General features: G+C 39.6%; 1 protein-coding gene across 3 annotated transcripts in view; it reads right to left on the bottom strand.

Moving 5' to 3' along the window:
- The window catches only part of WDR44 (WD repeat domain 44), a 103,436-nt gene extending 86,974 nt beyond the window's left edge, over positions 1-16,462 (bottom strand). For 2 of the 3 annotated variants that reach the window (XM_025373216.1, XM_025373217.1), the window contains exon 1: positions 15,887-16,395. In XM_025373216.1, coding sequence (XP_025229001.1) covers positions 15,887-15,963 — 77 coding nt within the window. In that variant the 5' untranslated portion in view covers positions 15,964-16,395. Of the gene's footprint in view, positions 1-15,886 lie in introns of all 3 variants that reach the window. The other variant, XM_025373215.1, reaches the window with a different exon arrangement.
- Between the last annotated feature and the right edge of the window lie 8,431 nt (positions 16,463-24,893).

Raw genomic sequence — 24,893 nt, 5'->3', positions numbered from 1 at the left:
GACAAAATCTCTAGATACGTGAATTGACTTATAATCACTGAAACTGTTCTCAGTCAACATGTTTAAAATGAGGTCAACCTGTACATGTCAAATAACCATCAACAGCCAACTTTCTAGATAAATATCAATTAAAATTATTTTGTCATTAAAAAGGGATTGTTATTACATATACAAAGTCACTTTAGAACGGTCTCCTCACTTTACAAAAAGGGTAGTAGAAATATTTCAGTTATATTATTTCTATATCAATCTAAAATCTGATGAGTCTTCTGTAACACGAAGTAGAATTTGCTTCTCAATTCTGTCAATGCATAATCTCACAATTTTCCCACAACTGAAGCACTAATAGCTCCTAGATTTGAATGGCAATCAATACAAGTATGTATTAAGAACCCACATAGATTAGATTCCCCAAACAGAAGCTACTTGCACTGTCTTGCCTGGCTTACTGCAAAACTCATATTTTGAAATCAGCTACTGACATGGCCGACTATAGTAGGAATCTAACTTGGTTTTTCATAGCTTCTGCAAGTGGCTTTTCTCTGGGCAATTACTGGTTTTTCTCCAGGCAATTATAGGAACACCTTTTCCAATTTTAAACTCAGATCTTCAGCCCTCATGTGGTATGGCCTTAAGGAATCAGGACTTAAAATAATGGTGTAAGTGCTTAGGCGTAGTTTTGTTTTGTTTTGTTTTGTTTTGTTTTTTTTTTTTTTGAGACAAGGTCTCTGTTGCCCAGACTGTAGTGCAGTGTGGCATGATCTCAGGTCATTGCAACCTTCGCCTCTCAGGCTCAATGATCCTCCCACCTCAGCCTCCAGAGTAGCTGGGACTACAGGTGTGCACCACCACATATGGCTAATTTTTATTATTATTTCTTTTTTTGAAGAGACGGGGTTTCGCCACATTGCCCAGGCTGTTCTTGAACTCTTGGGCTCAAGAAATCTGTCTACCTTGGCCTCCCTGCCTGACTCGGATTACATGCATGAGCCATTGTGCCCAGCCAAGTTGGCTTTTTAAAAATAACTTTAAATTTCTGTGGTTTCAAAGAGCCAGAGACCATAAACCATCCTACAGTTAGTTTCTCACTCATTAGCTATAGACAGATTCTTCTGCCTCTTGGGCTTGGTGTTTTTCTATTCCCTACCTGAAGATTATCTAAAAACAAACACACAAACCATTCTGCGAATAGGAAGGAATCAGTGTGTAGACTAAACCTACATTTGCCACCTGCTTCATATTCAACTAAACAACTAGGAACTCAAAGAACCACCTCCTAAAGTACAAAAAGGAAATATGAGAGCAATCTCACACTTACCATTATTTTCAGACTTTTCATTATACTCAATGAAAAGAATATACCAGAACAATTGAACATACAGAAAAAAATTGACTAACAAGGTCTCTTTTTCTTTTCCTGTCAGTAAGAAGACTCACTTTTTCTTCAGGCCCTGAGGAAAAAAAGGTGGTTGGCTCTGCAGAAGCCTTTTGTCAGGTTGCAAAATTCCTAACAGACTCCTAAAGAGGTAAAAAGGAGCAATGACATGGAAGGAGGGAGTATAAAGTGAGTCAGCTAGAATAAAGCTGGTTGCTTGGGAAACACTTTTCTTACATGAAAGTGACTACAAAAGGTTCACCAGGAAATTACCCTACAGCTTGATTTTGTTTTTATCGCCCTCTATCCTTTGTTATAAGGGAAACACAAAAGTAAGATGAGCTTAAGCAGTGCACCAAGGAACTGAATCAAGCAGAGCAAAGAATAGCTTGCCTGTACAAAGAAGGTGCTAGGATTCTAAGGTGCTTGAGGTGAACAGGGTATGAGCATAGATAAGGACTTAGCCAGTCATTAAAGTAAACAACTAATTAAAGAGTTTTGGTTTCTAAAGCCCAGCAAGTTGAAACAGTAAGATTTGATAGCAAACTAAGATCAACACTGAAGTGCTAAGTCTGAACAGGGAATCGGGTATCTGGTGCTCAGAAAACATTTAACAAGAACTCTTTCTTGGCCCCACTGAGGCCAGGCAGAAAAACGACGACAACAAAAAATGAAGCAAAAAACAAAAATAAAAACAAACAAAACTAACCCTAGGTTGAACCAAAAATTAAAAACACTTCAAGTTTAGAGAACAAGAGACTGTTCTGCTTTGTTCTTAAATCTTGCTCTAAGTGCACAGCTTTTAAATTTTGGTATGTAATACTGTACGCTGGAGTTGAAATGTATATAAGCACCTTCAACCTAAAGACAGTACTACTCAAACTGAAGAAATGGCATCTAAGAGAAAAATCATCTGCTGGCTTTTCAAACCCAAATCATTTGTAACAGTACCACTCTCATTCTCACAGTCCTATTTTAAGTTGACTACTACTATTTTAAGTTGACTATTACCAAAAGTGATAATCCCAACTAAACCTGAAAAGTCTAAAAACAGCAGTAAAAAATAAGTGCTAGGCAATCATAAATTAGTCTGATTTTCCTAGTACATCCCAAAATGTCATGTAACTAGGTAGTAGAAAATAGAAATCACTCGAATTTCCTTGGATACAAAGCAATACTGGTTTATTGACAACATTCACAAAAAGCTGAGAATATAGTTATGACAATTATCTAATAGAAAATTAACTGAATCTTCAAGATGTGAATTGTTACTTTTATTACCTTTTGAAAGGACATTTAAATTTTAAATACTATGAAAGCGTAGAATATATCTAAAATTAACTAATAATTATTTTATCAATGATATTAATAGATAGAAAATTTGGCACAATGGCCCTATGTTTTTTGAAAGGTTTTGTGGCAATATTTGTAAATGATCTTTAATGAAATCAAAGGAAACTTTGTTGTGAAATATACATCTGTTCACATACAAGGTAATTACAAAACTTCAAGTGGACCTTTTCACAACTATATCTTATCTAAAATGACAACCTGATTTTTCAAAAATGATATATGTAGGGCAAATTTATGCCATATTCCTAAAGGAACAGCTTGATAATGTATTTACTGACATAAAGAGAAAACCATTTTCCTGGGCCTACTCAAGAATTCTAAACTAAAAACATTCTATTCTGCACATTCACAACCATTCAATAAATACCTACATTAAAACAATAACACCAAGGTAAGGCAGTTATATCACAATGTCCCAATTTGTTAAAGTAGGTTAGAATAAATCTATTAATGACTTAAAGTAATTTCCAGTAAAATCGAGACAGAAACAGATAACTAAATTTATGCCTGCCTAGAAAAATCAATATCTAATTCAATCATGCTAGATCACTGTTACTTTTGAAAAAGTAAACAAGATGTTGGGCTACAGGCTGTATTATAGAAGCTTTATCAAGTTAAAGTGCTAAGATTTTTTTTGTTTTGTTTTGAGACAGAGTCTCACTCTGTCGCACAGGCTGGAGTGCAGTGGTGTGATCTTGGCTCACTGCAACCTCTGCCTCCCAGGTTCAAGGGATTCTCCTGCATCAGTCTACCGAGTAGCTGGAGGAGCTCCTCTGTGCCACCATCCCCGGCTTTTTGTATTTTTAGTAGAGACAGAATTTCACCATGTTGGCCAGGCTGATCTGGAATTCCTAACCTCAAGGGATCCACCTGCCTCGGTCTCCCAAAGTGCTGGGATTACAGGCATGATACACCATGACGGGCCATATTAATATGATTTTGTAAGTTACCTAAAACATTAAATGGAGTACTAATCTGTGTGGTGTGGTGGTTTTTCCTTTTTTGTTTGTTTGTTTTAGATGGAGTCTTGCTCTGTAGCCAGGCTGGAGTGCAGTGGCGCGATCGAGGCTCACTGCAATCTCCACCTCCCAGGTTCAAGCGATTCCCCTGCCTCAGCTTCCCAAATAGCTAGGACTATAGGCATGCACCATTATGCCCAGCTAATTTTTAAAAACTTTTTGTAGAGATGAGGTCTTGCTACATTGCCCAGGCTGGTCTCAAACTCCTGGCTTCAAGTGATCCCTCCACCTCAGCCTCTCATGGCACTGGGATTACAGCCATGAGCTTCTGTACCTGGCCAATCCTTATTTTGAGCAAAACAGGTAAACATATTTATAATTTAAAACTATTTTAGTTACATGAATTCTGAGGTTTTTAAGAGTTAAAAAAGTACGTCAAATAAATATAAAAAAAGAAAGACATATGGCTTTTAAAAAATAAAGACCCATACAACTATTCAGTCTTTACTGTTCTCTTCCTGTTTATTCAAGGGCTACAAAAGCAAGATAACACTTCCTATTAGTTTTCTACACAGCTTTCTCAAATTAAAATGAATTAATCTAAGGTCCATTCTTTCTATAACCTATAGACATCATTGTTGTTAAAAGCTTGCTTATTTGGTAGCTGCTGATGATTAAGATACTTTTAAGTCATTTTAGCTAGTTTCTGACTACAGGTGTTCACCCCCATGCCCAGCTAAATTTTGTATTTTTAGGTTTCACCATGTTGGCTACAATGGTCTTGATCTCCTGACCTCATGATCTGCCCGCCTCGGCCTCCCAGAGTGCTGGGATTACAGGCATGAGCCACCGTGCCCGGCCGTGTGTGTTTTAAGAGTCAGGTTCTCACTCTGTTGCCCAGGCTGGAATGCAGTGGCACGATTATGGCTCACTATAGCCTTGAATTCTTGGGCTCAAGTAACCCCCCTCTACGCCCACCTAGCTGGGACTACAGGCAAATACCACCATGCCTGGTTAAGTTTAAAAAAAAAAAAATGTTAGCGACAGGGTCTCACTATGTTGGCCAGCGTGGTCTCAAGTACCTGGCCTTAAGGAGTCTTCCTGCCTCAGCCTCCTGGGTAGCTGGGATTACACGTATGAGCCACCACACCTGGTGGGGTACTTATTTTAAAAAGTAAATGCCAGTAACTTCTAAATAAAAATTAGCATTCTAAAGTACCGATCACGAGCCCCCCTTTTAAAAAATTTAAATTGATAAATTCTATTAGTGAACTGATTACACAGACTTCAAGATTTCTTGTTTTTCTTTTTCTGAGTTCACTGCTCATCACCAAAAATGAGCAGAGGAACAAAACTCAAACCAAACTATTTATTTTTTAAAATTAAAGAAAACCTACCGTTATTATCTTTGATAAAAGTTTTGATGGGAAAGAAAGTTGTAAACTAATGACAGAACTGAGACTGTCGTGTAACTGGTAGCTTTTAATTATTCGTGTTTTCCTGCAATACCATGAATAACAGAAACTCAAATATATTTCAGTAAAATTTGCTATTAAGTACTTTATTTTCTAAATTTAATTTCTATGCTTTATGTACTTGAATTTCTACTTCTATATTCTTTTTCTAATGAAATGTATATCAGGCCAGGTGCAGTGGCTCATGCCTGTAATCCCAGCACTTTGGGAGGCCGAGGAGGGAGGATCACGAGGTCAAGAGATCGAGACCATCCTGGCCAACATGGTGAAACACCATCTCTACTAAAAATACAAAAATTAGCTGGGCATGGTGGCACACCAGCTACTCGGGAGGCTGAGGCAGGAGAATCACTTGAACCCGGGAGGCGGAGGTTGCAGTGAGCCAAGATCGTGCCACTGCACTCCAGCCTGGCAACAGAGCGAGACTCTGTCTCAAAAAAAAAAAAAAAAAAAAAAAAAAGAAATATATATCAATTACTTGATACATATATTCTACAAAAATCTTCAATTATCTAGAATGCTTACCTACAGAACACACTATGTAGGTCAAGTTCAAGCCCTTTACTATTTATTATTAAAAATTATTCAATCTTATTTATATCTTAAATAGTAATTACTAATCATTTAATTTTTTTGTAATTACCCAGCTATTAGGAATACATTTTTCCCATTAGTTTGAAAGCCAATAGAGGTTTGATTAGGTAGAAAATGTTAATAACTACACTCTTTGTGACTACTACAAAACACATTTGAAGGGAAAGGGAAAAAGAAACATTTGTGTTTCTAGTTAGAGGCTTGTGGCCAAAAAATGAATCAGTTACACTAAAATAAAAACAAAACACAATACAGTACTGTGGCCTAACTAAGCAACTGACAACAATCTATAAAACAATTATAGTAAAAAAAAAAAAAAAAAAAAAAAAATTCTGGGATTAAGACTTTTTGACATGGCACAGAAACCCAAATCAGCAATGGCTCACATCCTGAGGGGGTTTCCCTTAGGAACAAAGAACATACCCCTTTGAAATGCAGTGAACAGTGCCTGGGATTCCAGCTCTTTCAGAAGCAAGGTCATTTTCTGACCTGGCTACCATACCGTAATCAATTATGTCAAAGCTTAAAATGAAGGGCATAAAAATACTGCTTTTTATTGTTTGAAACAGTAACTTTTTAAAAGAACTTTGAAAACAAACACCCACCGTTAGTTAGCGTTATGGCGTTATCGTTCTTTGCATGTAACATGTAGCACTATAATATTTCTTTCTTACTGTGAACACATTCATTCCTGGAAAAAAGTTGGTAACAAGGAACTGATAGGAATGCAGGATAACTGGCAACACCTCCCAAGGTTTCACTTGTTAACATTTAATATTTACTGGGTATAAGATGTCCCCAAGTTATGAAGATTCTATACATCCAAAGCACTCTCCTTGCCTCAGCTCCCTTACCTACCTCCTCTTATAGGAACTGGTACCTGTGTGTGGTTAGGGGTGACTGCAGATTGGAGAGAACCAGGAAGTTCAAAAGCAGAAGAAGTTGTGAAGAGCAGTAGATACCACAGAGCATGCTTACTCACCACCCTGTTCCCCAACTAAACCTTGTGTGCGCTAGTACACATAACTGTGGACTATGCTGGGAAATAAGGCAAAGGTTAAAAGTCAACAGCTAAGGGCTATGATCTGGGACATAATAGGCACAGTAACATGCACTTAAAGGAAAAAGAACTGATCTCAATCATTAACCTTAACCCTTAAGCCAAGCTAATAAAGATAAAATACCGATTGCAAAATACAGACAAACCTACTTGCTTTCACTCACAAAGCTACTAGTTTTATCAAGCTACCTGTTCATTTTGCTCACCTTTCACTAATCCAAAGACTAAGCCCCACCTGTAACACTAAACAATCTTTATCAACTTGTCCACCATATCCAATGTAACCAATTTTTTCCTTACTCCTTCCAAAAGTTTCCCACCCTTTATATTTCTTCCATCACTGCCCTTCTCAGTTTTAAGGGACAAGAAGTAGTTATACTAGGAAATTTCTGTACTAATGACGTTGAGTAAGCTAGGAAAGAAAAAGCTGGCAGTGAAAGGGGTGGAGTTGGGGCTGAGTGAAATGTTCAATCCACCTGCCATTTTAGTTTGGCATGGATAGGTAATATATTTTAAAAGACAGATTTAAAAAAATATTCAATTGTTAACAGTACTGCTAATAACCAGAAAGATGATTCCCTCAGTCTTCCAATTTCGATGAATACTTTCAGGCACAGAATTAAGAGGACTGTGGATATTAAGTTCATCCACAGCTATTCTTACCAGTTCAAGAACAATGTCAGAAAGAATACTCTCACCTCTTCTCTTGAGCTTGCTTAGTAATCAGGATGCTTGCTTCTGAGACAGTGAGTTTGCATATAGCACTACATACTATTTATATGTTCTCTAGAAAGTTTGATCTTTCTAGAGAACATATAATGCCCACGATTCAATGAGTTTTGTACTGGAATAGTCTATTACAATTAGTAGCGGCCAAGTAGGTTTTATACAGATATAGATAGCTTGTTACAGGTATGGCTTGTTCTGTATAGGATACCTATTAGAAAATACCATTCAATGTATACCTATGTAGCAAAACTGCACGTTCTGCACATGTACCCCAGAACTTAAAGTATAATAATAATAAAAAAAACCATTCAAGTTTTCCCTTAGAAGTTTCAAAAAAATCTTATATTTCATCCTCAGAGTTTTTTAAAAACTGACTCCTCCTTTGAAAAAGTTTAAAGATCAGGACTCTGGAGAAAGTGAAACCGCTCTAAAGTCTATTTGTACAATTAAAGATTTCCTTGAAGCATTATCATAATTTATAGTTTTATTGTTTTTGCTTTTATTTTAAAGAGACAGAGTCTGGCTCTGTTGCCCAGGCCAGAGTACAGTAGCGTGATCGTAGCTCACCGCAACCTTGACCTCTCAGGCTCAAGCAATCCTCCTGCCTCAATCTCCCAAACAGCTAGGACTACAGCCATGCACCATCATGCCCTACTACAACTTTTAAAAACTTTGTAGAGATGAGGTCTTGCTACATTGCCCAGGCTGGTCTCAAACTCCTGGCTTCAAGTGATCCCTCCACCTCAGCCTTTCATGGCACTGGGATTACAGCCATGAGCTTCTGTACCTGGCCAATCCTTATTTTGAGCAAAACAGGTAAACATATTTATAATTTAAAACTATTTTAGTTACATGAATTCTGAGGCTTTTAAGAGTTAAAAAAGTATGTCAAATAAATATTTAAAAAATGAAAGACATATGGCTTTTAAAAAATAAAGACCCATACAACTATTCAATCTTTACTGTTCTCTTCCTGTTTATTCAAGGGCTACAAAAGCAAGATAACACTTCCTATTAGTTTTCTAAACAGCTTTCTCAAATTAAAATGAATTAATCTAAAGGCTAAACATTCTTTCTACAACCTACAGAAATCATTTTTGTTAAAAGCTGGGTTATTTGGTAGCTGCTAATGATCAAGATGCTTTTAAGTCATTTTAGCTAGTTTGTGATGATACTGAGTCTAAAATCACATTTGCAAATATATTTCGTAAATGGTCACCCTCGATCTGGAAATCAATTCTACCTGTTATGATAAAGGGATGGCTACTGGATGCAGTGATGCAATGCATTCAATCTTCAGGGCAATGACTAACACTGGATTGAGAAAATTAGTATGAGGAAATTGCTGCCTAAACATGTTTTTGTTAAACTGTATATGTTGAAAATGTTTAAAAAGGTTTGGAGACAAAAAGGTTTTGTGGACTTAAAAAACAACTGACTCTGATGGAATGCCAAATTGTGAACTGCCAGACAGTTGCCGCTGGTAATAGAACTCTAAGACCTGAAGTGCTCTGGCAGAACCTGATTATATGGTAATCCTAGTATCTGAGAGAAGGCAAAAGAGCTAGAAGAATAACTGATAGAGTGGTTGCTATAGTAACCAAGATAAATTTGTATACTGACTGAGGAAAAACACTGGGGTTGCCATCAGGTATGAGGCCCACATTATGTCGTAGGTGCTTTTTCCTCGGTTTTGAATCATGAGATGACAGACTAACACAAAGACTGCTGAGTTTGAAATAAGGGAATAGAAAGAGTTTCACTCTGAAGAGTAGCTGGTTAGCTGAATAATATCCAACAGTGAGAGGGGAACAGACCTTGTGAAAGTTTGTAGATATTAGCCTAACTATGGATAGAAATGAGAAACATAGGTTATTTACCAATTCAAGCTAAATATCAGTAGGACATCATAAAGTACCTACAATTTTTGTTACTTTAACTTTGATTTGAGGTATTTCTTGTAGGTTATTAATCTCTTAGAGAAGGGGTTATTTAATTCATGCTGTGAACATGTTTATCAAAATGATGGGATTTGTCGTATCTCAGTTATCCATGCCCCAGGAAGCAGCACTGTAACTTGGTCTCTATAACTACTGCTGGGGCTACCTTTACCTCCTCCACCTCCATCACCACAACCTGCATGAACTCTTTATACTCCCTTCCTTCACCTCTAATACTACCCCAGGAAGTAACTACCAAAATTGCAGAGTATGAGGAAGAAACAAACAGCCTCTTAAAGGTGCTTCCCTGGCAAATTCACCTGATTTTGTCAAAGTCTTAATGAACTGAAGAGTACAAACACATGTGTTTGGTAATGTAAAGGTTATACAGTAAGTCTAAAATACCAGTAATTAGAAATTATTTTCTGTTTAAGACCACCACTGTACTTCACATCCTAAAACTATTTAGGTTTTTAATATTTTTTAAAATCAAAGGCCAGGCGCAGTGGTGCATACCTGTAATCTCAGCACTTTGGGAGGTCGAGGCTGGGTCAATCAGTTGAGCCCAGGAGTTCGAGACTAGCCTGGGCAACATGGTGAAACCTCATCTCTACCAAAAAAAAAAAAAAAAATATATATATATATAGAAAAATTAGCCAGGCGTGGTGGTGCACATCTGTGGTCCCAGCTACTTGGGAGGTTGAGGTGGGAGGATCACCTGAGCCTGGGGAGGTTGAGGCTGCAGTAAGCTGAGATTGCACCATTGCACTCTAGCCTGGGTGACAGAGTGAGACCCTGTCTCAAAAAGCAAAAAAAGAAAACAAATTTTATCTGTCCTATCTTATGAAGTAGATTATCACAAGAAGAGAATAAAGTTTTCAATTTACAGGAGTTCATACAGATTCAACTTGAGCCCCCAATTGCCATGCCACTATGGACTATCCTACCCCCATGAGTTATCAATTGACAGTTGGAAGTCACTAAATATAACTTGTTTATTTATTTAATTTTTTTGAGACGGAGTCTTGCTCTGTTGCCCAGGCTGGAGTGCAGCGGCACAACCACGGCTCACTGCAACCTCCGCCTCCCGGGTTCAAGCGATTCTCCTGAATCAGCCTCCCAAGTAGCTGGGTGTGTGCTACCATGCTCAGCTAATTTTTGTATTTTTAGTAGAGATGGGGTCTGACCACGTTGGCCAGGCTGGTCTCGAACTCCTAATCTAAGGTGATCCATCTACCTCAGCCTCCCAAAGTGCTGAGATTACAGGCGTGAAAAATGGTGCCTGGCCGTATGTCACTAAATTTAGAACTTGAATTTACTAATTAATATGTAGAGGGTTTTTTTTTTTTTCTCACTTCAATATGATGTTACATGAGTGTGATAAAACAGCATTGGTAAATATATTTCTATCACTTCACAAAACCTTCAGTAATCAAATTTGTGATCAAATGTCAACTCATCAACAAACAGCCATTTTTAAGGAAATTTTCCTAAAGTAATAAATATTGCACAGATATTTTTAAAATTAAAATTTGTATCAATTTTCAATTCAGTGTTTCTGACACCTAAGTAAAGTGAGAAGCTGCGTTTTCAACAAAGGCAGCTACACACCTTTTTGTTTTTCAGACCTAACAATTATTCAGGACAGTTTGGTCTCAGTTCCCATGACTTAACATTTTATCATTATTCCAACCTGAATGTGATAGACTGCAGTTAATACTAACTAAACGCCTAAGAATAAAATAATACAAATAATCACTGTTCTTAGACAAGCTATTTTGCCATTGTTTTTCACCCTGGCTTGGAGAAAACTAGTGGGCAAAACTTAGGATTCTACAACAGTTCAAGGCCTCTGATAGGCGAGGTATGAAGAAACAGTCAAGTAAATCATCTTAAGAGCCCAGCTAATAGGGTAAGTGCCAGAAACCGATGGCAGGAATACCCAGCAATACTTTCCCTCCGTCCACAGACATGGTAGCATGGTATAAGTGAGGCATCAAGAGACCTGGGCGCTAGTTCCAAGTCTGCCCTTATTAGCAATGTGTCACTTCCCCTCTCAGATCTAAATTTCACTTTCAGTTAAAAGGGAAGGCTGGGCTAAAATGATCTCCAGTCCCTTCCTACTCTAAAAATGTTATGATTCTATCCTTCTTCCAAGGCCTCAAAAATATTTTGGCTGCCACTAAAAAAAAAAGAGTGCTGAAAATGTTACATTTATTTTTACAACATGTTCTCAGTGCCAGCCTCTAGTATGTGTAAGTATAAACCACATGAGCTAGCAGGGGCATTCATCTCATATATAATTTACCCAGTGAATACTTAATTTCAAATTTATGGGTCTCGACCTATGTACCAAACACCATTAAGTTAAACTAAAAGGTTAAAAAAAAATCATGGAAAGATTTACCAACAATAAAAGCTTATCACTACAAGCACACTATTAAACCTCAATATAAAGACATTTAGAGTTGGAAGGGTTCTCAAGAGTGTAATCCCCTCGATTTAAAGACCAGGAAATAAATGACTCACAGTCCAGCGCTCTTTTCTAGTATACCACACAGTTCCTCTTCTCTTTCCTGCTCTATCAAAAGACAGCCCGGTAGCAGAAAGAACGCCAGACAGTCAAACTGATCAGGTTCTAGACTTAGCTCCACCATTAATTTGCTGTGGCAGCTTTTACAAGTTCCTTTCTCTCTCTAGGTTTCAGTTTTCACAACATTTTACACGAAGGAGTTTAACTAGATAGATGTCCCTTCTAGCTGGAACAGAGTATGATCTTGCAAAATTCCTATCTGACAAAACGAAAACACACTTTGCTGAAAGAAAGTGGAATTTCTTGCCAAGAGAACAAAAAAGTTTGGGCTGCTGGTTTTAAAGATGTATCAGTTAAATTCAGCAACTTGGTCCTAAAGCATTTTACTCCAGAATCTACCAGGGGAGGATCTCTCTCCACCTCTCTGTCCCTGCTCTCACTGCCCTCCACAGAAAAAAAAAAAAAAAAAAAAAAAAAAAACTGGACTAGGAGTCTGAAGAGCTGGTTTCAAATCCCAGTTCTGCCACTTAAAAGCTCTCTCCTAGGACAATTCACTTAACCGTCTCTGAGTCTAAGGTTCCTAGGCCAGGCGCAGCTCACGTCTGTAATCCCAGTACTGTGGGAGGCTGAGGCGGGCAGATCACGAAGTCAGGAGTTCAAGACCAGCCTGAACAACATGGTGAAACCCTGTCTCTACTAAAAATTAGCTGGGCGTGGTGGCACACACCTGTAATCCCAGCTACTCAGGAGGCTGAGGCAGGAGAATCTCTTGAACCCGGGAAGTGAAGGTTGCAGTGAGCACTCCACTGCACTCCAGCCTGGGTGACAGAGCGAGACTCTGTCTCAAAAAAAAAAAAAAAAAAAAAAAAAAGTTCCTCATATGTAAAAATAAAGGTAAAAATGAAGATAAAAATGAGAAAACCTGGGCCTGGCGAGATGGCTCATGCCTGACAGTAATCCCAGCACCGTGGAAGGCTGAGGTGGGAGGACTGCTTGAAGCCAGGAGTTTGAGACCAGGCTGGGCAACATAGCAAGACCCCATCTCTAAAAAAGCCTTTAGCTGAGCAGGGTGATATGCACCTGTGGGAAGATAACTTGAGCTTAGGAGTTTGAGGCAGCAGTGAGCCATGATCTCACCACCTCTCCATCCTGGGCAACAGAGTGAGACCCTGTCTTGAAAAAGTAAAAAAAAAAAAAGAAAAAGAAAAAAGAAAATAATAAAGAAACCCTGACCTAAAATATCAATAAAAAAGCATTATAAATATGGTATATATTGCAAAGCTGGGCAAGTGAAGATGATCTGCCACTGTGGAAAAGCAGGCTATATTGGAATTAAAAGTCTCTAAAAACCTGGGCTGATTCTTATTAAATTTGCTTTCAAAGAGTAGATTAATAAAGCCGAAGACATCATTGGAAGGAAAATGCAAGACATAAATTAATTTTAGGAAACAGCCTGTGTATTAGGAATGTGCTAATTAACAAAACACGAGATAAGTCTCCACTGCCTATTCAGTTTACTACAATTTGTTGACATAGTCTGTGTACTCCCAAACACACAACAGCAAGGAACATTTCTGAAGTGCCCAAATTCAGTCTATTAACCTTAGAAATTGTATAGTTTGCCACTACAGATCATATCAAGGAACAGAACATATTTCTGATGACCAGTATCTAGTTACGCAATCTGTCTCCACAAATCAAGATTTCTCACTACATTTCCAGGTTATAAGTTGCCCACCCAGATCTCCTCATAGTGTCTTATGCAAATGATACAACCTTTCACAAAGAACAGAGGAAAATGTAAATGATGCTAACCTTTTTCTGCCCTCTCAGTGCTGCCAGTTCTTTTCAGATGCAATTCTCCAGATTAGTCTATTCTCTTTCCAATCCTCTAATACAGAAAGGAGCCCTGAAATCCACAAACTGACCCTGTAGTTTTATCCATAGAGCTCAACACACTTAGTAATTGGGCAGGTTAAAGTTAAAATTAGAAAGCTGAGTTCCGAGAAACTTTTTTAGTCTTCACCTAATATCAGAGGATCAAAGTGCTTGAGAAGCTATATTATCTCATGAGGGAAGAAGTGACTCTATCAATTGTCAAAATGACTCATCCGGTTTAGATAAGTAAAAGAGCTCCAAGTTCTATATATCTCCCAAAGTAAGCTCTGTGTAAAGTTAACAAATATGCCAATGCCAAGAAAGGAAGGAGACGAGCACGAACACTTTGAATGCTTTCTCTGTGCCCAGGTACTGGACTAGACAGTTTACACAGGTCCTGACATAACTTGCGTCCTTTGAAATTAAACTTACTCAATGGAAAGAAACAATATCCACAGAGTAGTTCTAAACTGATCATCTCATAAACTGATGATTTGCCTCCCCCACCCCAATACACACACACAAAAGTACCAAAGGACTTGGTCTCTCATTTAATCTGAATTGTCAGTTCATTACTGTGAAGGGAAAACCACACACAAAAAAATTAAATTTCACGGAAATCCAATACATTTCAAAACCCAAATGTATTTCCTATCCTCTACACTTAGCTCTAAACTTGTCTCAGATATTGAACTTGAAGGAGATTCGGTGCCATCTCAAGATTGGCCATTGCCACCCCAAAATCCCACAACAGTGACATGAAGGTTGTTGGAAAGACACATATCTGAAATCTACCAAAGTACATTGCTTTCTGATTTTATTACTGTAACTTTTTGGTGTATATTGTGTATAAACACACATTAGTTTTTAGAATGACTTCTAGCATGCATGGCTAACTATACTTGCATCACAGGGGGTATTTCTCCCACGGAGTAAGTATGAGAATTGAAGGCAGTGAACTTCTGGAACCATATTAGTCCTTTATACTAACATACAAATTTTATCAATCATCAAGTTCTCACAGCATGAAAATATATTTCACTGCCTCTACTTCCACGTACATTCATAGGGGAGTTCGGCGAAATCGCTTTAAAGCACTACTCCAACTTTGAAAAGTGGAGAAGTGGGTAAGTAAATACAAGTCCTAGTCAAGCGAGCATTCCAACTACTGTACTTCCTATTCAGAATCACCCATATTAATCACCACTAAAACATCGTGCAGAATTAGATAAAGAACACAAAGCTGGGGCTCTCCTTCCAATCACCAGATTACTCAGCACTTGTTTGTCCCTCTGCAGTCAGTCGTGCACATTTCTTCTGTCTGGCCATCCTTTTAGACCGCATTCTTCCTAATAGGGACCGTGTATTCGATTTCCTTTAACTCATGACAAGGTGTTATTTTAATAAAACACTGTTGATTTAGAGTACATTCGCTAGAGGACTTTCTTAAGCAAATATCCAACCTTCCCCCCCGCTCATTTTCGCTGTGTGCAAGAAAAAGAGGACGGCAAATAGGGGAGAGTTACAGCCACCTCTGAAGTGAATAGGTAAGTTAGCGGTAAACGGGAGGATAAAAAACTACAAGTTACATTTCTCCTGTTACAGCTCCTTTAATCTACGGTCCCCGAGGCCAAAACGGATGTTTGAAAGGTAAGCTCAGAACCCCACAGATACAAATCTCCGACTCTCAGGCACGTAAGCTGTTCCCCCTCACAGAAGGCTGGATCAGAAGACAAACGGGCTCCGAGAGAGACCCTGGGACCGTTCAGTAGGGAAACGGCCGGGAGGCGGCCCGAGGTGGGCGACTCCCCCTTCTCCGCGTCACCCCACCCTAAGAAGCCCCAGGTCTGGGTTCTGAAGTGCTCCAGTGAAACGGAGAGGAACAGCGGTGGCGGACACAGCGGGACCTGGGAGGGGTGTAGGGGGAAGGCACAGGAGATGCGGGGGGCCTGGGATGCCCGGCTTCCTGGCCACAGCTGCAGTTACTTACCCCACGGGGTAGCCGCCCCCTAAGTGCACATCTTCAGGGGCATCATAGAATTCCTCGGTGTCGCTTTCCGACGCCATTTATAGGACACACCCGCGGGTGAGGGGGCCGGCGCCGCCTGGAGGAAGGGTGACTCTTGTCTCCTCCTCGTCGACCTCCACCCGGGCGAGACTGGGGAAGTGGGTCCCGGGCGAGGCTGAGGGAGCAGACGATCTGAAGAGAGGAGACTGTTAAGGAAAGGTGGCCGCCCTCAGTTGCCGGGCTTCGGGAATGACCGGCAAAGCGGCCGCCTGAAGAGGCGGCGGTGGGTCCACGGACTGTTGCTGCCACCGCTCCCAGTGATAGGTGTATAAGGAGCGCAAAAGAGGCGGTGGCTCTTCGCAGTGGGGGAGGAAGGGCGCGCCGGCGACAGCGGCTCCAGTTTCTCCCGCAGCAGCAATTTACAGCAGCTGGAAGAGCTAGTTGCCCGCAAAATACCGACGCGCACCTACCCTCGCGAGATTTCGGGAGGGGCGGTAACACGTGGGCGGGGCGAAGAGGTGGCGGGGGCGGTTCCAGAGAGGCAGCGCTCTGATTACTTCTGCCTGGGAAGCCTATCAAAACGGCGCAAGCGCGTTGAGGGCGTTCGGTGAGGACCGGAAGTAGCCGAGAAGGGAGGGGTTGAGCCTCCCGAAGGGAGGAGTCTAGCACTGTGGTGCCCGGGATTTGAGAACGCGCGCCCGACGTAGGTGGGGTCAGTCAGAACGCCTTGCTCCGTAACTGCAGTTCTAAAGAGACGCGTTTTGAGAGGGATGATTTTGGGTCGGTCTTTTTCTTGTAAAGAAATGCTCTCGGGAAACGTTGGTGTGGACATTTTGGCGTATATTTACGATGTCTTACTATCCAAGCCCGGAATGTCCCACCCTAGGGCGTCGGCAGGTCCACCACCTCTGGCGTTACTAGAATAACTCGCCCTTATAGACTACGAGATCTTTAATTGAGATCTCTAGATACGATCCTGCCGGCCAGAGGGTGGGGTCCTTGAGATATACCCGGGGAGTGTGCCAATTCCATGGAGTAATGATGGATTTATTGCTGGAGCTGAGCCAGTATAAGGCCTCCGGTTACTTTTTCTCCGCACATGTCTATCGCTGCCGACACGATGTGAGAGAAGTTCTTACTGCCCAAGATGTGCGTCAGCTAAATGGTAAATATTTATTGAGCAGATATCATTGCAAGCCTACGAGCTAATGGCTTAATTCTGATCCTCAACTGCCCAGCGTCCGGTGATAAAAATAGAAAGGTACTTTTTAAAAAACCGAAATGTTCTTAAACCACGGGTCATTGACCATCAAGGTGATAACATTGACTTTCAATATGATCACACAGCATATTTGTTTCTCCAACTGACGTCATGATAGGCATTTTGAGCTGTTCGAGCAGCCTCAATTACTACTCAAGAAAAGGCTGGATTGGAGCCAGGGGTATGGCCTCAGAGAGGCTGGAAAGGGGCTCTAGACTTTGTCAAGCAATCAGGGCAAGGTCTGCTGTGGTCTGGTGGACTTCGGTAAAAACCAAATGTCATATACTGTATATTCTGTAATACCCAGGGAGTTTAGGGAAAACACTGCATAATCAAATATATTAATATTTTTGCAGCAAGATACATGATTGTTCGTACGGGATAAATAAATACAAGTAAATAACCTCATTCAGTTTGAGTCAGACGCTTCTGCCAGATAAGTTTAGGACAGACTTATTTGACTGTCAAATAAATTACTTATAAAACCCCAGAAACTTGGTTTCCAGAGCTTTTGGGGCTTCAGAATTGGAGACAAGGGATTTGTGGATCGTTGTGAGGGTATGACTTTTGTTAAACCTAAAAATTATTAGGTTTTATGTGTCTTAAACATGTTAATTAACTTTCTAGATATAAAAATGTAACTCAAAGTACTAACTTTTAAAAACGTTTTGCTAAGATAGGTTTTTTTGTTTTCTTTTTGGATTATGGAAAGATGCAAGATATAAGGTAGGGAAAGATATATTTATGGAAAGATGTAACTACCTGAATGTATTCTCTTCCTAGTTATCTAATAGTGAATTTATGGCTTCCAAAAAAAAAAGTTAGTTTTCTCTATATGATAGAGGTGTTAGTTCCAGGCGCGGTGGCTCACGCCCGTAACCCCTGCACATTGGGAGGCCAAGGCAGGCGGATTTCTTGAGCCCAAGAGTTTCAGACCAGCCTGGGCAACGTGGTGAAACCCCGTCTCTACAAAAACTTCAAAATTTAGCTGGGTGTGCTGGCATGTGCCTATGGTCCCAACTACTGTGGAGGCTGAGGTGGGAGAATCGCTTGAGCCCAGGAGGTTGAGGCTGCAGTGAGCTGAGATAACACCACTGCACTCCAGACTGGGCAGCAGAGCCACACCCTGTCTCGCAAAAAAAAAAAAAAAAAAGAAAAGAAAAGAAAAAAATCCGTGTATGGAAACCCCGTCACTCAGTCCAGTAAACATACACAATTTGGTGTCATGCGGTGTTCTAGATGCTAAGGACAATTCATAGATTAAAAAGACAACTAGATCTGGCGCGGTGGCTCACACCTGTAATCCCAGCACTTTGGGAGGCCGAGATGCGTGGACATGCGTGGATCACTTGAGGTCAGGAGTTTGAGACCAGCCTGGCCAACCTGGCAAAATCCTGTCTCTACTAAAAATACAAAAGTTAGCCAGACATGGTGGCACTTGCCTGTTGTCCCAGCTACTCGGGAGGCTGAGGTAGGAGAATCGCTTGAACCCGGGAGGCGGAGGTTGCAGTGAGCTGAGGTCGCGCCACTGCATTCCAGTCTGGGCGACAGAGTGAGACCCTGTCTCAAAAACAACAGCAACAGTAACAAAGACAAAACAGAAAAAGATAACTTAAGTTTCTACCTACAAGGAGCTAATAATCTAGCAGTGGAGACAAATACGGAGTCCTAGTTTGGTGGGTTTTTTTGTTTTTTGGTTTTTTTTTTCAATATACCGTATCTTGGACATTTTAAGCTGCCTTAAACATTATACTTAGAAAAAGGTAAAACGAATAGGAATGATAAACTGGTAACATTTTTAGAGCTTTTAAAGTTGTCTGTTTAAATGCTTTTATCAATTGCATGAGAAAGCCAATTGCTAGAATGAATTGCTGGAAACGTTAAAACACATATAAATACTGCCCATCATCACTTTTAAAAATGTAAAAGATGTGTTTATTTCGCCTGAAATATCAGTTCTTGAGTTTTAAAGCAGCAGATTTTAAGTATCATCCAAGGCAGTGGTTTTGAAGCTTTTCTCTGTATTAGAAATGGAACCTTAATCAAACTTAATTTTATGCAAAAGTCCATGTAGTATACAAAATAAAAGCTGCTGTATTTGAAACAGGGTTTCAAAGTTGAGGTCCCTGTCTGTTTGACCTTCCTTGAATCTCCAGAGACTGTCCTAAGGCCCGATAAAAAAAAAAAAAAAAGAACAAATGAAAAACTATTGGTCCAAAGCAGAGATTGGCAAATTATGGTCCACTGGACAAATCTGTCCCACTCTCTGTTTTTGTAAATAGCATATTGTTGGAACACAGCCAGGACTATTTGTTTGTGTATTGCGTATGGCCGCTATCATGGCAGAGTTGAGTAGCTGGGACAGAGACTGTGTGACCCACAAAGCCTAAAATATTTACTATCAGGCCTTTTTTACAGAAAAATTTGCAGATCCTTGGTCCATAAGATACTATTTTCTAGGATACCTCAGAACTAAAAATACCCTCAAATTAAATGGTTTCAGCAGATCATATGATGCTGCAAAATCATGTGTGTAGATAAGAATAAAACCTTTCCTCCCTAGCTCATTCCCAATGACTATTAAAATTTCATAGATCTAAGGGTAAGGTGGGTTTAAGGAAAATTTTTATGCTTAACTAAATTGCTTATCTGCATAGCAAGTACTCTACTCTCCAAAGACTAGATGTCACAGCCACTGTATGGAACAACTTATCTGTGAGATGTTCATTCTCTCCTCTTGGCAAGAATAATACAAACTGGCAACATCCTTGAGGCCAATTTTGCCTCAACCCCAAGGGTAACGAGTCACTCAGAACATCAGTGTTCCAAGTACATCCTAATGCATGTAGCCTTTTGTTACAAACAAGAGCTAAAGTGATAACTCATGAAAAATATTTTTTTATTTACAGTGTTAGGTGATATGAGACATAATGTTGACAGCAAAGGATTTAATATTACTCACTATGTTGCCCAGGCTGGTCTTGAACTCTTAGCCTCAAGTGATCCTCTTGCCTTGGCCTCCCAAAGTGTTGGGATTACAGGCATGAGCCACTGTACCTGGTCTACAACCTGCAACCCTTCTGATACCTACTTCCACAAGCAAATTTCAGGTCTTTTTCAAAATAAAGTGCCATCTTTATTGTAGTATTTATGTATTTCCTAATCATTTTACATGTGTAAAACTGTACTGCCATTTTTATTAGGTTCATATCTTTTTGTGTATATATCACTGATGAAATTTTTGAATGTTGTGCCCCTACCCCATTTTCCCCATAAGCCTTGTGGTTTTTATTGAACAATTTTGCATAGCAGAGTGATTTTTAGGAATGCCCATGCCCCTTTATAGCAGAACTGACTGTAGTCCAGATGTGGTAGCTTCAGGCATGGCTGGATCCAGGGCCCAAGATATATCAATATGCTCTCTCTTTCTGTCCATCTGCCTCTTCTTGTGCTTTGGCTTCAATTTTCCTACTGCAAACAACTTCCTTCTTGTAGTTAGTGAAGATGGCTGCAAGGAACTTTAGCTTATAATGTCTTAATAACTCTCAGTCCCAAAGGAAGTGAGACTTTCTCTGTCAGTGTTTATATATTAAATCTCAGAGAGGATGTTGATTGGTCTTAGGAGGCCCATCCAGCTAGGAGCATACAGAACTCTCCTTTGTTCAGGCCTGGGTCAGCTGATTCCTTGCCACTCGCCAAATCAGGAGAGACTACTGTGGTTATCTTCCTTACTAGGACTGCGTAGAATATTCAGTGGATGTGCTTTCAAGGAAAGGATACTAGCAAAACAAACAAGCAAAAGGATACTAGCAGACAGTAGCAACATGTTTATATAAGTTATTAAGGGGTAAGTCTCTATATACATTGACATGAAAAGAGCTCATAAAGTGTTAAATGAAAACAGATGTTACAGAATACTGTGTATAGAATAATCCCATTCATGTCAATCATTTATCTATGCACATGTGTATACCTCTGTGTATGGAGAATTCTGGAAAAATATTCACAAAGGATTTACAGCGAGCATCTTTTGTTGCTGACTAAAATAATAATAATAAGAGGTTTGTGCCTTATTTGTGCCTTTGTGTAATGATTTTCTACAACGAATATGTATTACTTTGTTTAAATAAGAGGGAATTATTAAAAGAAAACATATAACCTATCATATACAAGGTAGATTTACATACAAAATTAAGATCTAAAATTCATTTCCAACATAGTGCATAACTATGAGTCCTGGGCCTAATGTAGGTAAAACAGTTTCTGGAACACTTCAATAAATACCACCAAGAAGCTGAACTTTGAAAAATACCCACAAAGCAAATCTTGAAATGCAATTAGTCTACCAGTAGAAAGTCATATTTTCTGCACTGCAAGCCTGACACATAAAGAGAATAAGTAATGGCAATTTCTAAAGCAACTAGAAATGGTGAATCTGTGAAACAGATGTGGAGTTTTTGGAGCAAGGTTGGAGGTATACTTCTAACAATATGGACTAAGCATAATTTTATTTTTCAAAACATTAAGTATATATGGCATGATCTAAAAAGAAATAAATAAGGACATAATGAACTTTATCCTTCAAAAAATTATTCTGGGTCACAAACTTGAGAAGATGTCTTTTGTCCACCACCCATGGCATCTTTATTTTTTTTAAATGTTTGAAACTCAATCTAACAGCAAATATTTATATAGAAATATCAATCACCAGGCTAATATACACACACACACACACACACACACTCAACAGTAACAACTAGAATTTTCTGGTGCTATAGACAGTTTGTGTTATCTCAAAATTCATTCATATGTTGAAATCTAATCCCCAATGTGATGGTATCTGGAAGTGGGAAGGAACTTTAAAGGTCATTAGTTCAAGCCTCATATCTCATAGATGAATTCCTTCTACAAACTTCACCAATAAGTGGTCATTCAAGGACATGGAGTTTAGTATTTATCCAATCAATTTTTTGGTAACCTCTAATGTTAGCAGATTTCTTCATTTCATTTGGCCCAAATCTACATTTCTGTAATTTTCATCCACTGGTTATGATTCTGGTTACTAAGTCCATACAAAAACCTTTCATCTTTTCAAACATGGTTATCGATTCTCTGTAGTATGTTTATCTTGGGAATATATACTGATACGTTTACCTGAATGTGTTCAGAGACAGATAAATGGGAATTTTGACTACACAATTAAGGTGGTGCATTAAATAAATATGCAATAATATGTGTAGATACTATACATGTCCACCATATGTGTACAGTTTCTGTTTAATGGTATCTTCTCTATGTGTAGCTAGTAATAATTTTTTTTTGTTTGTTTCTTTTGTTGTTGTTGTTTTTTGAGATGGAGTTTCGCTCTTGTTGCCCAGGCTGGAGTGCAATGGTGCGATCTTGGCTCACCGCAACCTTCACTGCCCAGGTTCAAGCGATTCTCCTGCGTCAGCCTCCCGAGTAGCTGGGATTACAGGCATGCGCCACCGTGCCTGGCTAATTTTTGTATTATTAGTAGAGAGGGAGTTTCACCATGTTGGCCAGGCTGGTCTCGAACTCCTGACCTCGTGATCTGCCCACCTCAGCCTCCCAAAGTGCTGGGATTACAGGCGTGAGCCACCATGCCCGGCCAATTATATGTTACATAACAATAGTTCTTCATACTTTCTAAGACACTTTCATCTATTATTTAATGATAATATAATCACTATCATTAAATTAGTGCTTACTAGGTAACAGGAACCACATTAAGTACTCTGCATATATTATTTCACTTAATTCATACACTATATGAAGAAGATGCTACTATTATCCTCATTTTACGGGTAGGGAAATTCAGGTTTAGAAGAGTTAAGTAATTTGCCCTGTGTTTCACAGCTAGTTTTTAGTGGTTAGGATTTGAGCCCAAGGCCTGCTGAATTCAGAGCCTGAACTCTTAAGCACTTTAAGGGTAGGAAAGATCATATTATCACCTTTACTTTACAAACGTGAAAACTGAGATGTTGAAAGTGGTGACATGCCTCAGGTTACACTTTGATTTGATTTGATTCTTTTATTTTTTCATTACTTTTCCAGAGTTTGGAGTTTTATTAGCCTGCAACAAATGAAGCATGTTAATGAGTGAAGTATCTAAAATAATAATATTGCAACAAGTAAAAAAGCAATTGTTTGATTTTTTTTTCATTTTTTATGGTATGCTTTATCTAACTGGGTACATCTCAACATTGGGGGGTTGTGGTAGGCATTATTCTAGGATGGCCCCCAGGATTCTCAGCCCCTGGTGTACACACGTCTCCCAGTTATTCAGTCCCAAACTAATCTAGATGCTGTTGTGAAGAGATTTGTCAGATGTGATTCAAGTTCCAAATCAGTTGACTTTAAGATTAGGTAGATTAGGCTGGGCATGGTGGCTCACGCCTGTAATCCCAGCACTTTGGGAGGCTGAGGCAGGCGGATCACGAGGTCAGGAGTTCGAGACCAGCCTGACCAACATGGTGAAACCCTGTCTCTACTAAAAATACAAAAATTAGCTGGGCATCATGGCGCATGCCTGTAATCCCAGCTACTCAGGAGGCTGAGGCAGGAGAATCGCTTGAACATGGGAGGCAGAGGTTGCAGTGAGCCGAGATCGCACTCCAACCTGGGTGACAGAGTGAGACTCTGTCTCAAAAAAAGAAAGAAAGAAAAAAAAGATTAGGCAGATTATATAGGTGGATCTGGCCTAATTACATGAGTTCTTTAGAAGCAGAGAGATTTTTTTTCTGGCTGATGGGGAAGAGGAAGTCAGAAAAATGCACTCTGGCTGGCCTAGATGAAAACAAACATCTATACTGTGCACTGCCTCTGAGGGCCATGCGGTGTGGATTGTGGGTGGCCTCTAAGAGCTGAGAGTGAATCCACAGCTAATAGTCAGCAAGGAAATGGGAACCTCAGTCCTGTGGCTGCAGGGAACTGAAGTCTGCCAACAGCCAGCAGGAGCTTGGGAGAGGACCCCAAGATCCAGATGTGAATGCAGCCTGGCTGACACCTTGGTTTCAGCCTTGTGAGACCCTGAGCAGAGAGCCCAGTCACACTGTCCTCAGATTTCTGGCTTACAGAACTGTGAGCTAATAAACTGGCATTGTTTTAAGCCACTAACCTTGTGGTAATTTGTTATGAAGCAATAGAAAACTACTACAGGGATAAATATCCTTATCCTCTCTCCTGGTTAAGAACCACAGATCTAGGTAGGTCATGATAAAAGCACATGTAAATACATCAACATGGACTGTTTGCTTTCTGAAGTCCTTGAGTGCCCTTAGGAATAAATGTAACACTGGAGTGAACATTACGGTGTGTTTCTCTTAAGAGAAAAACATCAAATTCCAAAAAAATAACCTAACATGCATTTAAGATATGAAAGAAATGTTTAGCATCATATACACTACACATACACTGTACCCCAAATCCAACCCCCTTTACAAAATGTTCCCCAGAACCCCAGCAATCCTCCTACACATGTGATGTTAGGGACTGCCTGATCCCTGCTTCTGTGGTCTTTCCCATTGGGTGAATCTGCTTGCCTTTAGAACTTGCGCTCAGTTCCAATGTCAATCTTTATTTTTTTCATTCCAAATACTTTTAGATTTTAAGGTATAATTGACAAATAAAAATTGTATATATTTATGGTATACAATCTGATGTTTTAAATATATATACACACATTGTGAAATGATTAAATCAAGGTAA

This window comes from Theropithecus gelada, chromosome X, assembly GCF_003255815.1.
Source record: "Theropithecus gelada isolate Dixy chromosome X, Tgel_1.0, whole genome shotgun sequence".
Lineage (NCBI taxonomy): Eukaryota > Metazoa > Chordata > Mammalia > Primates > Cercopithecidae > Theropithecus > Theropithecus gelada.
Note: the sequence above shows the minus strand (reverse complement) of the source record. Positions and strands in the feature narration are given on the sequence as shown.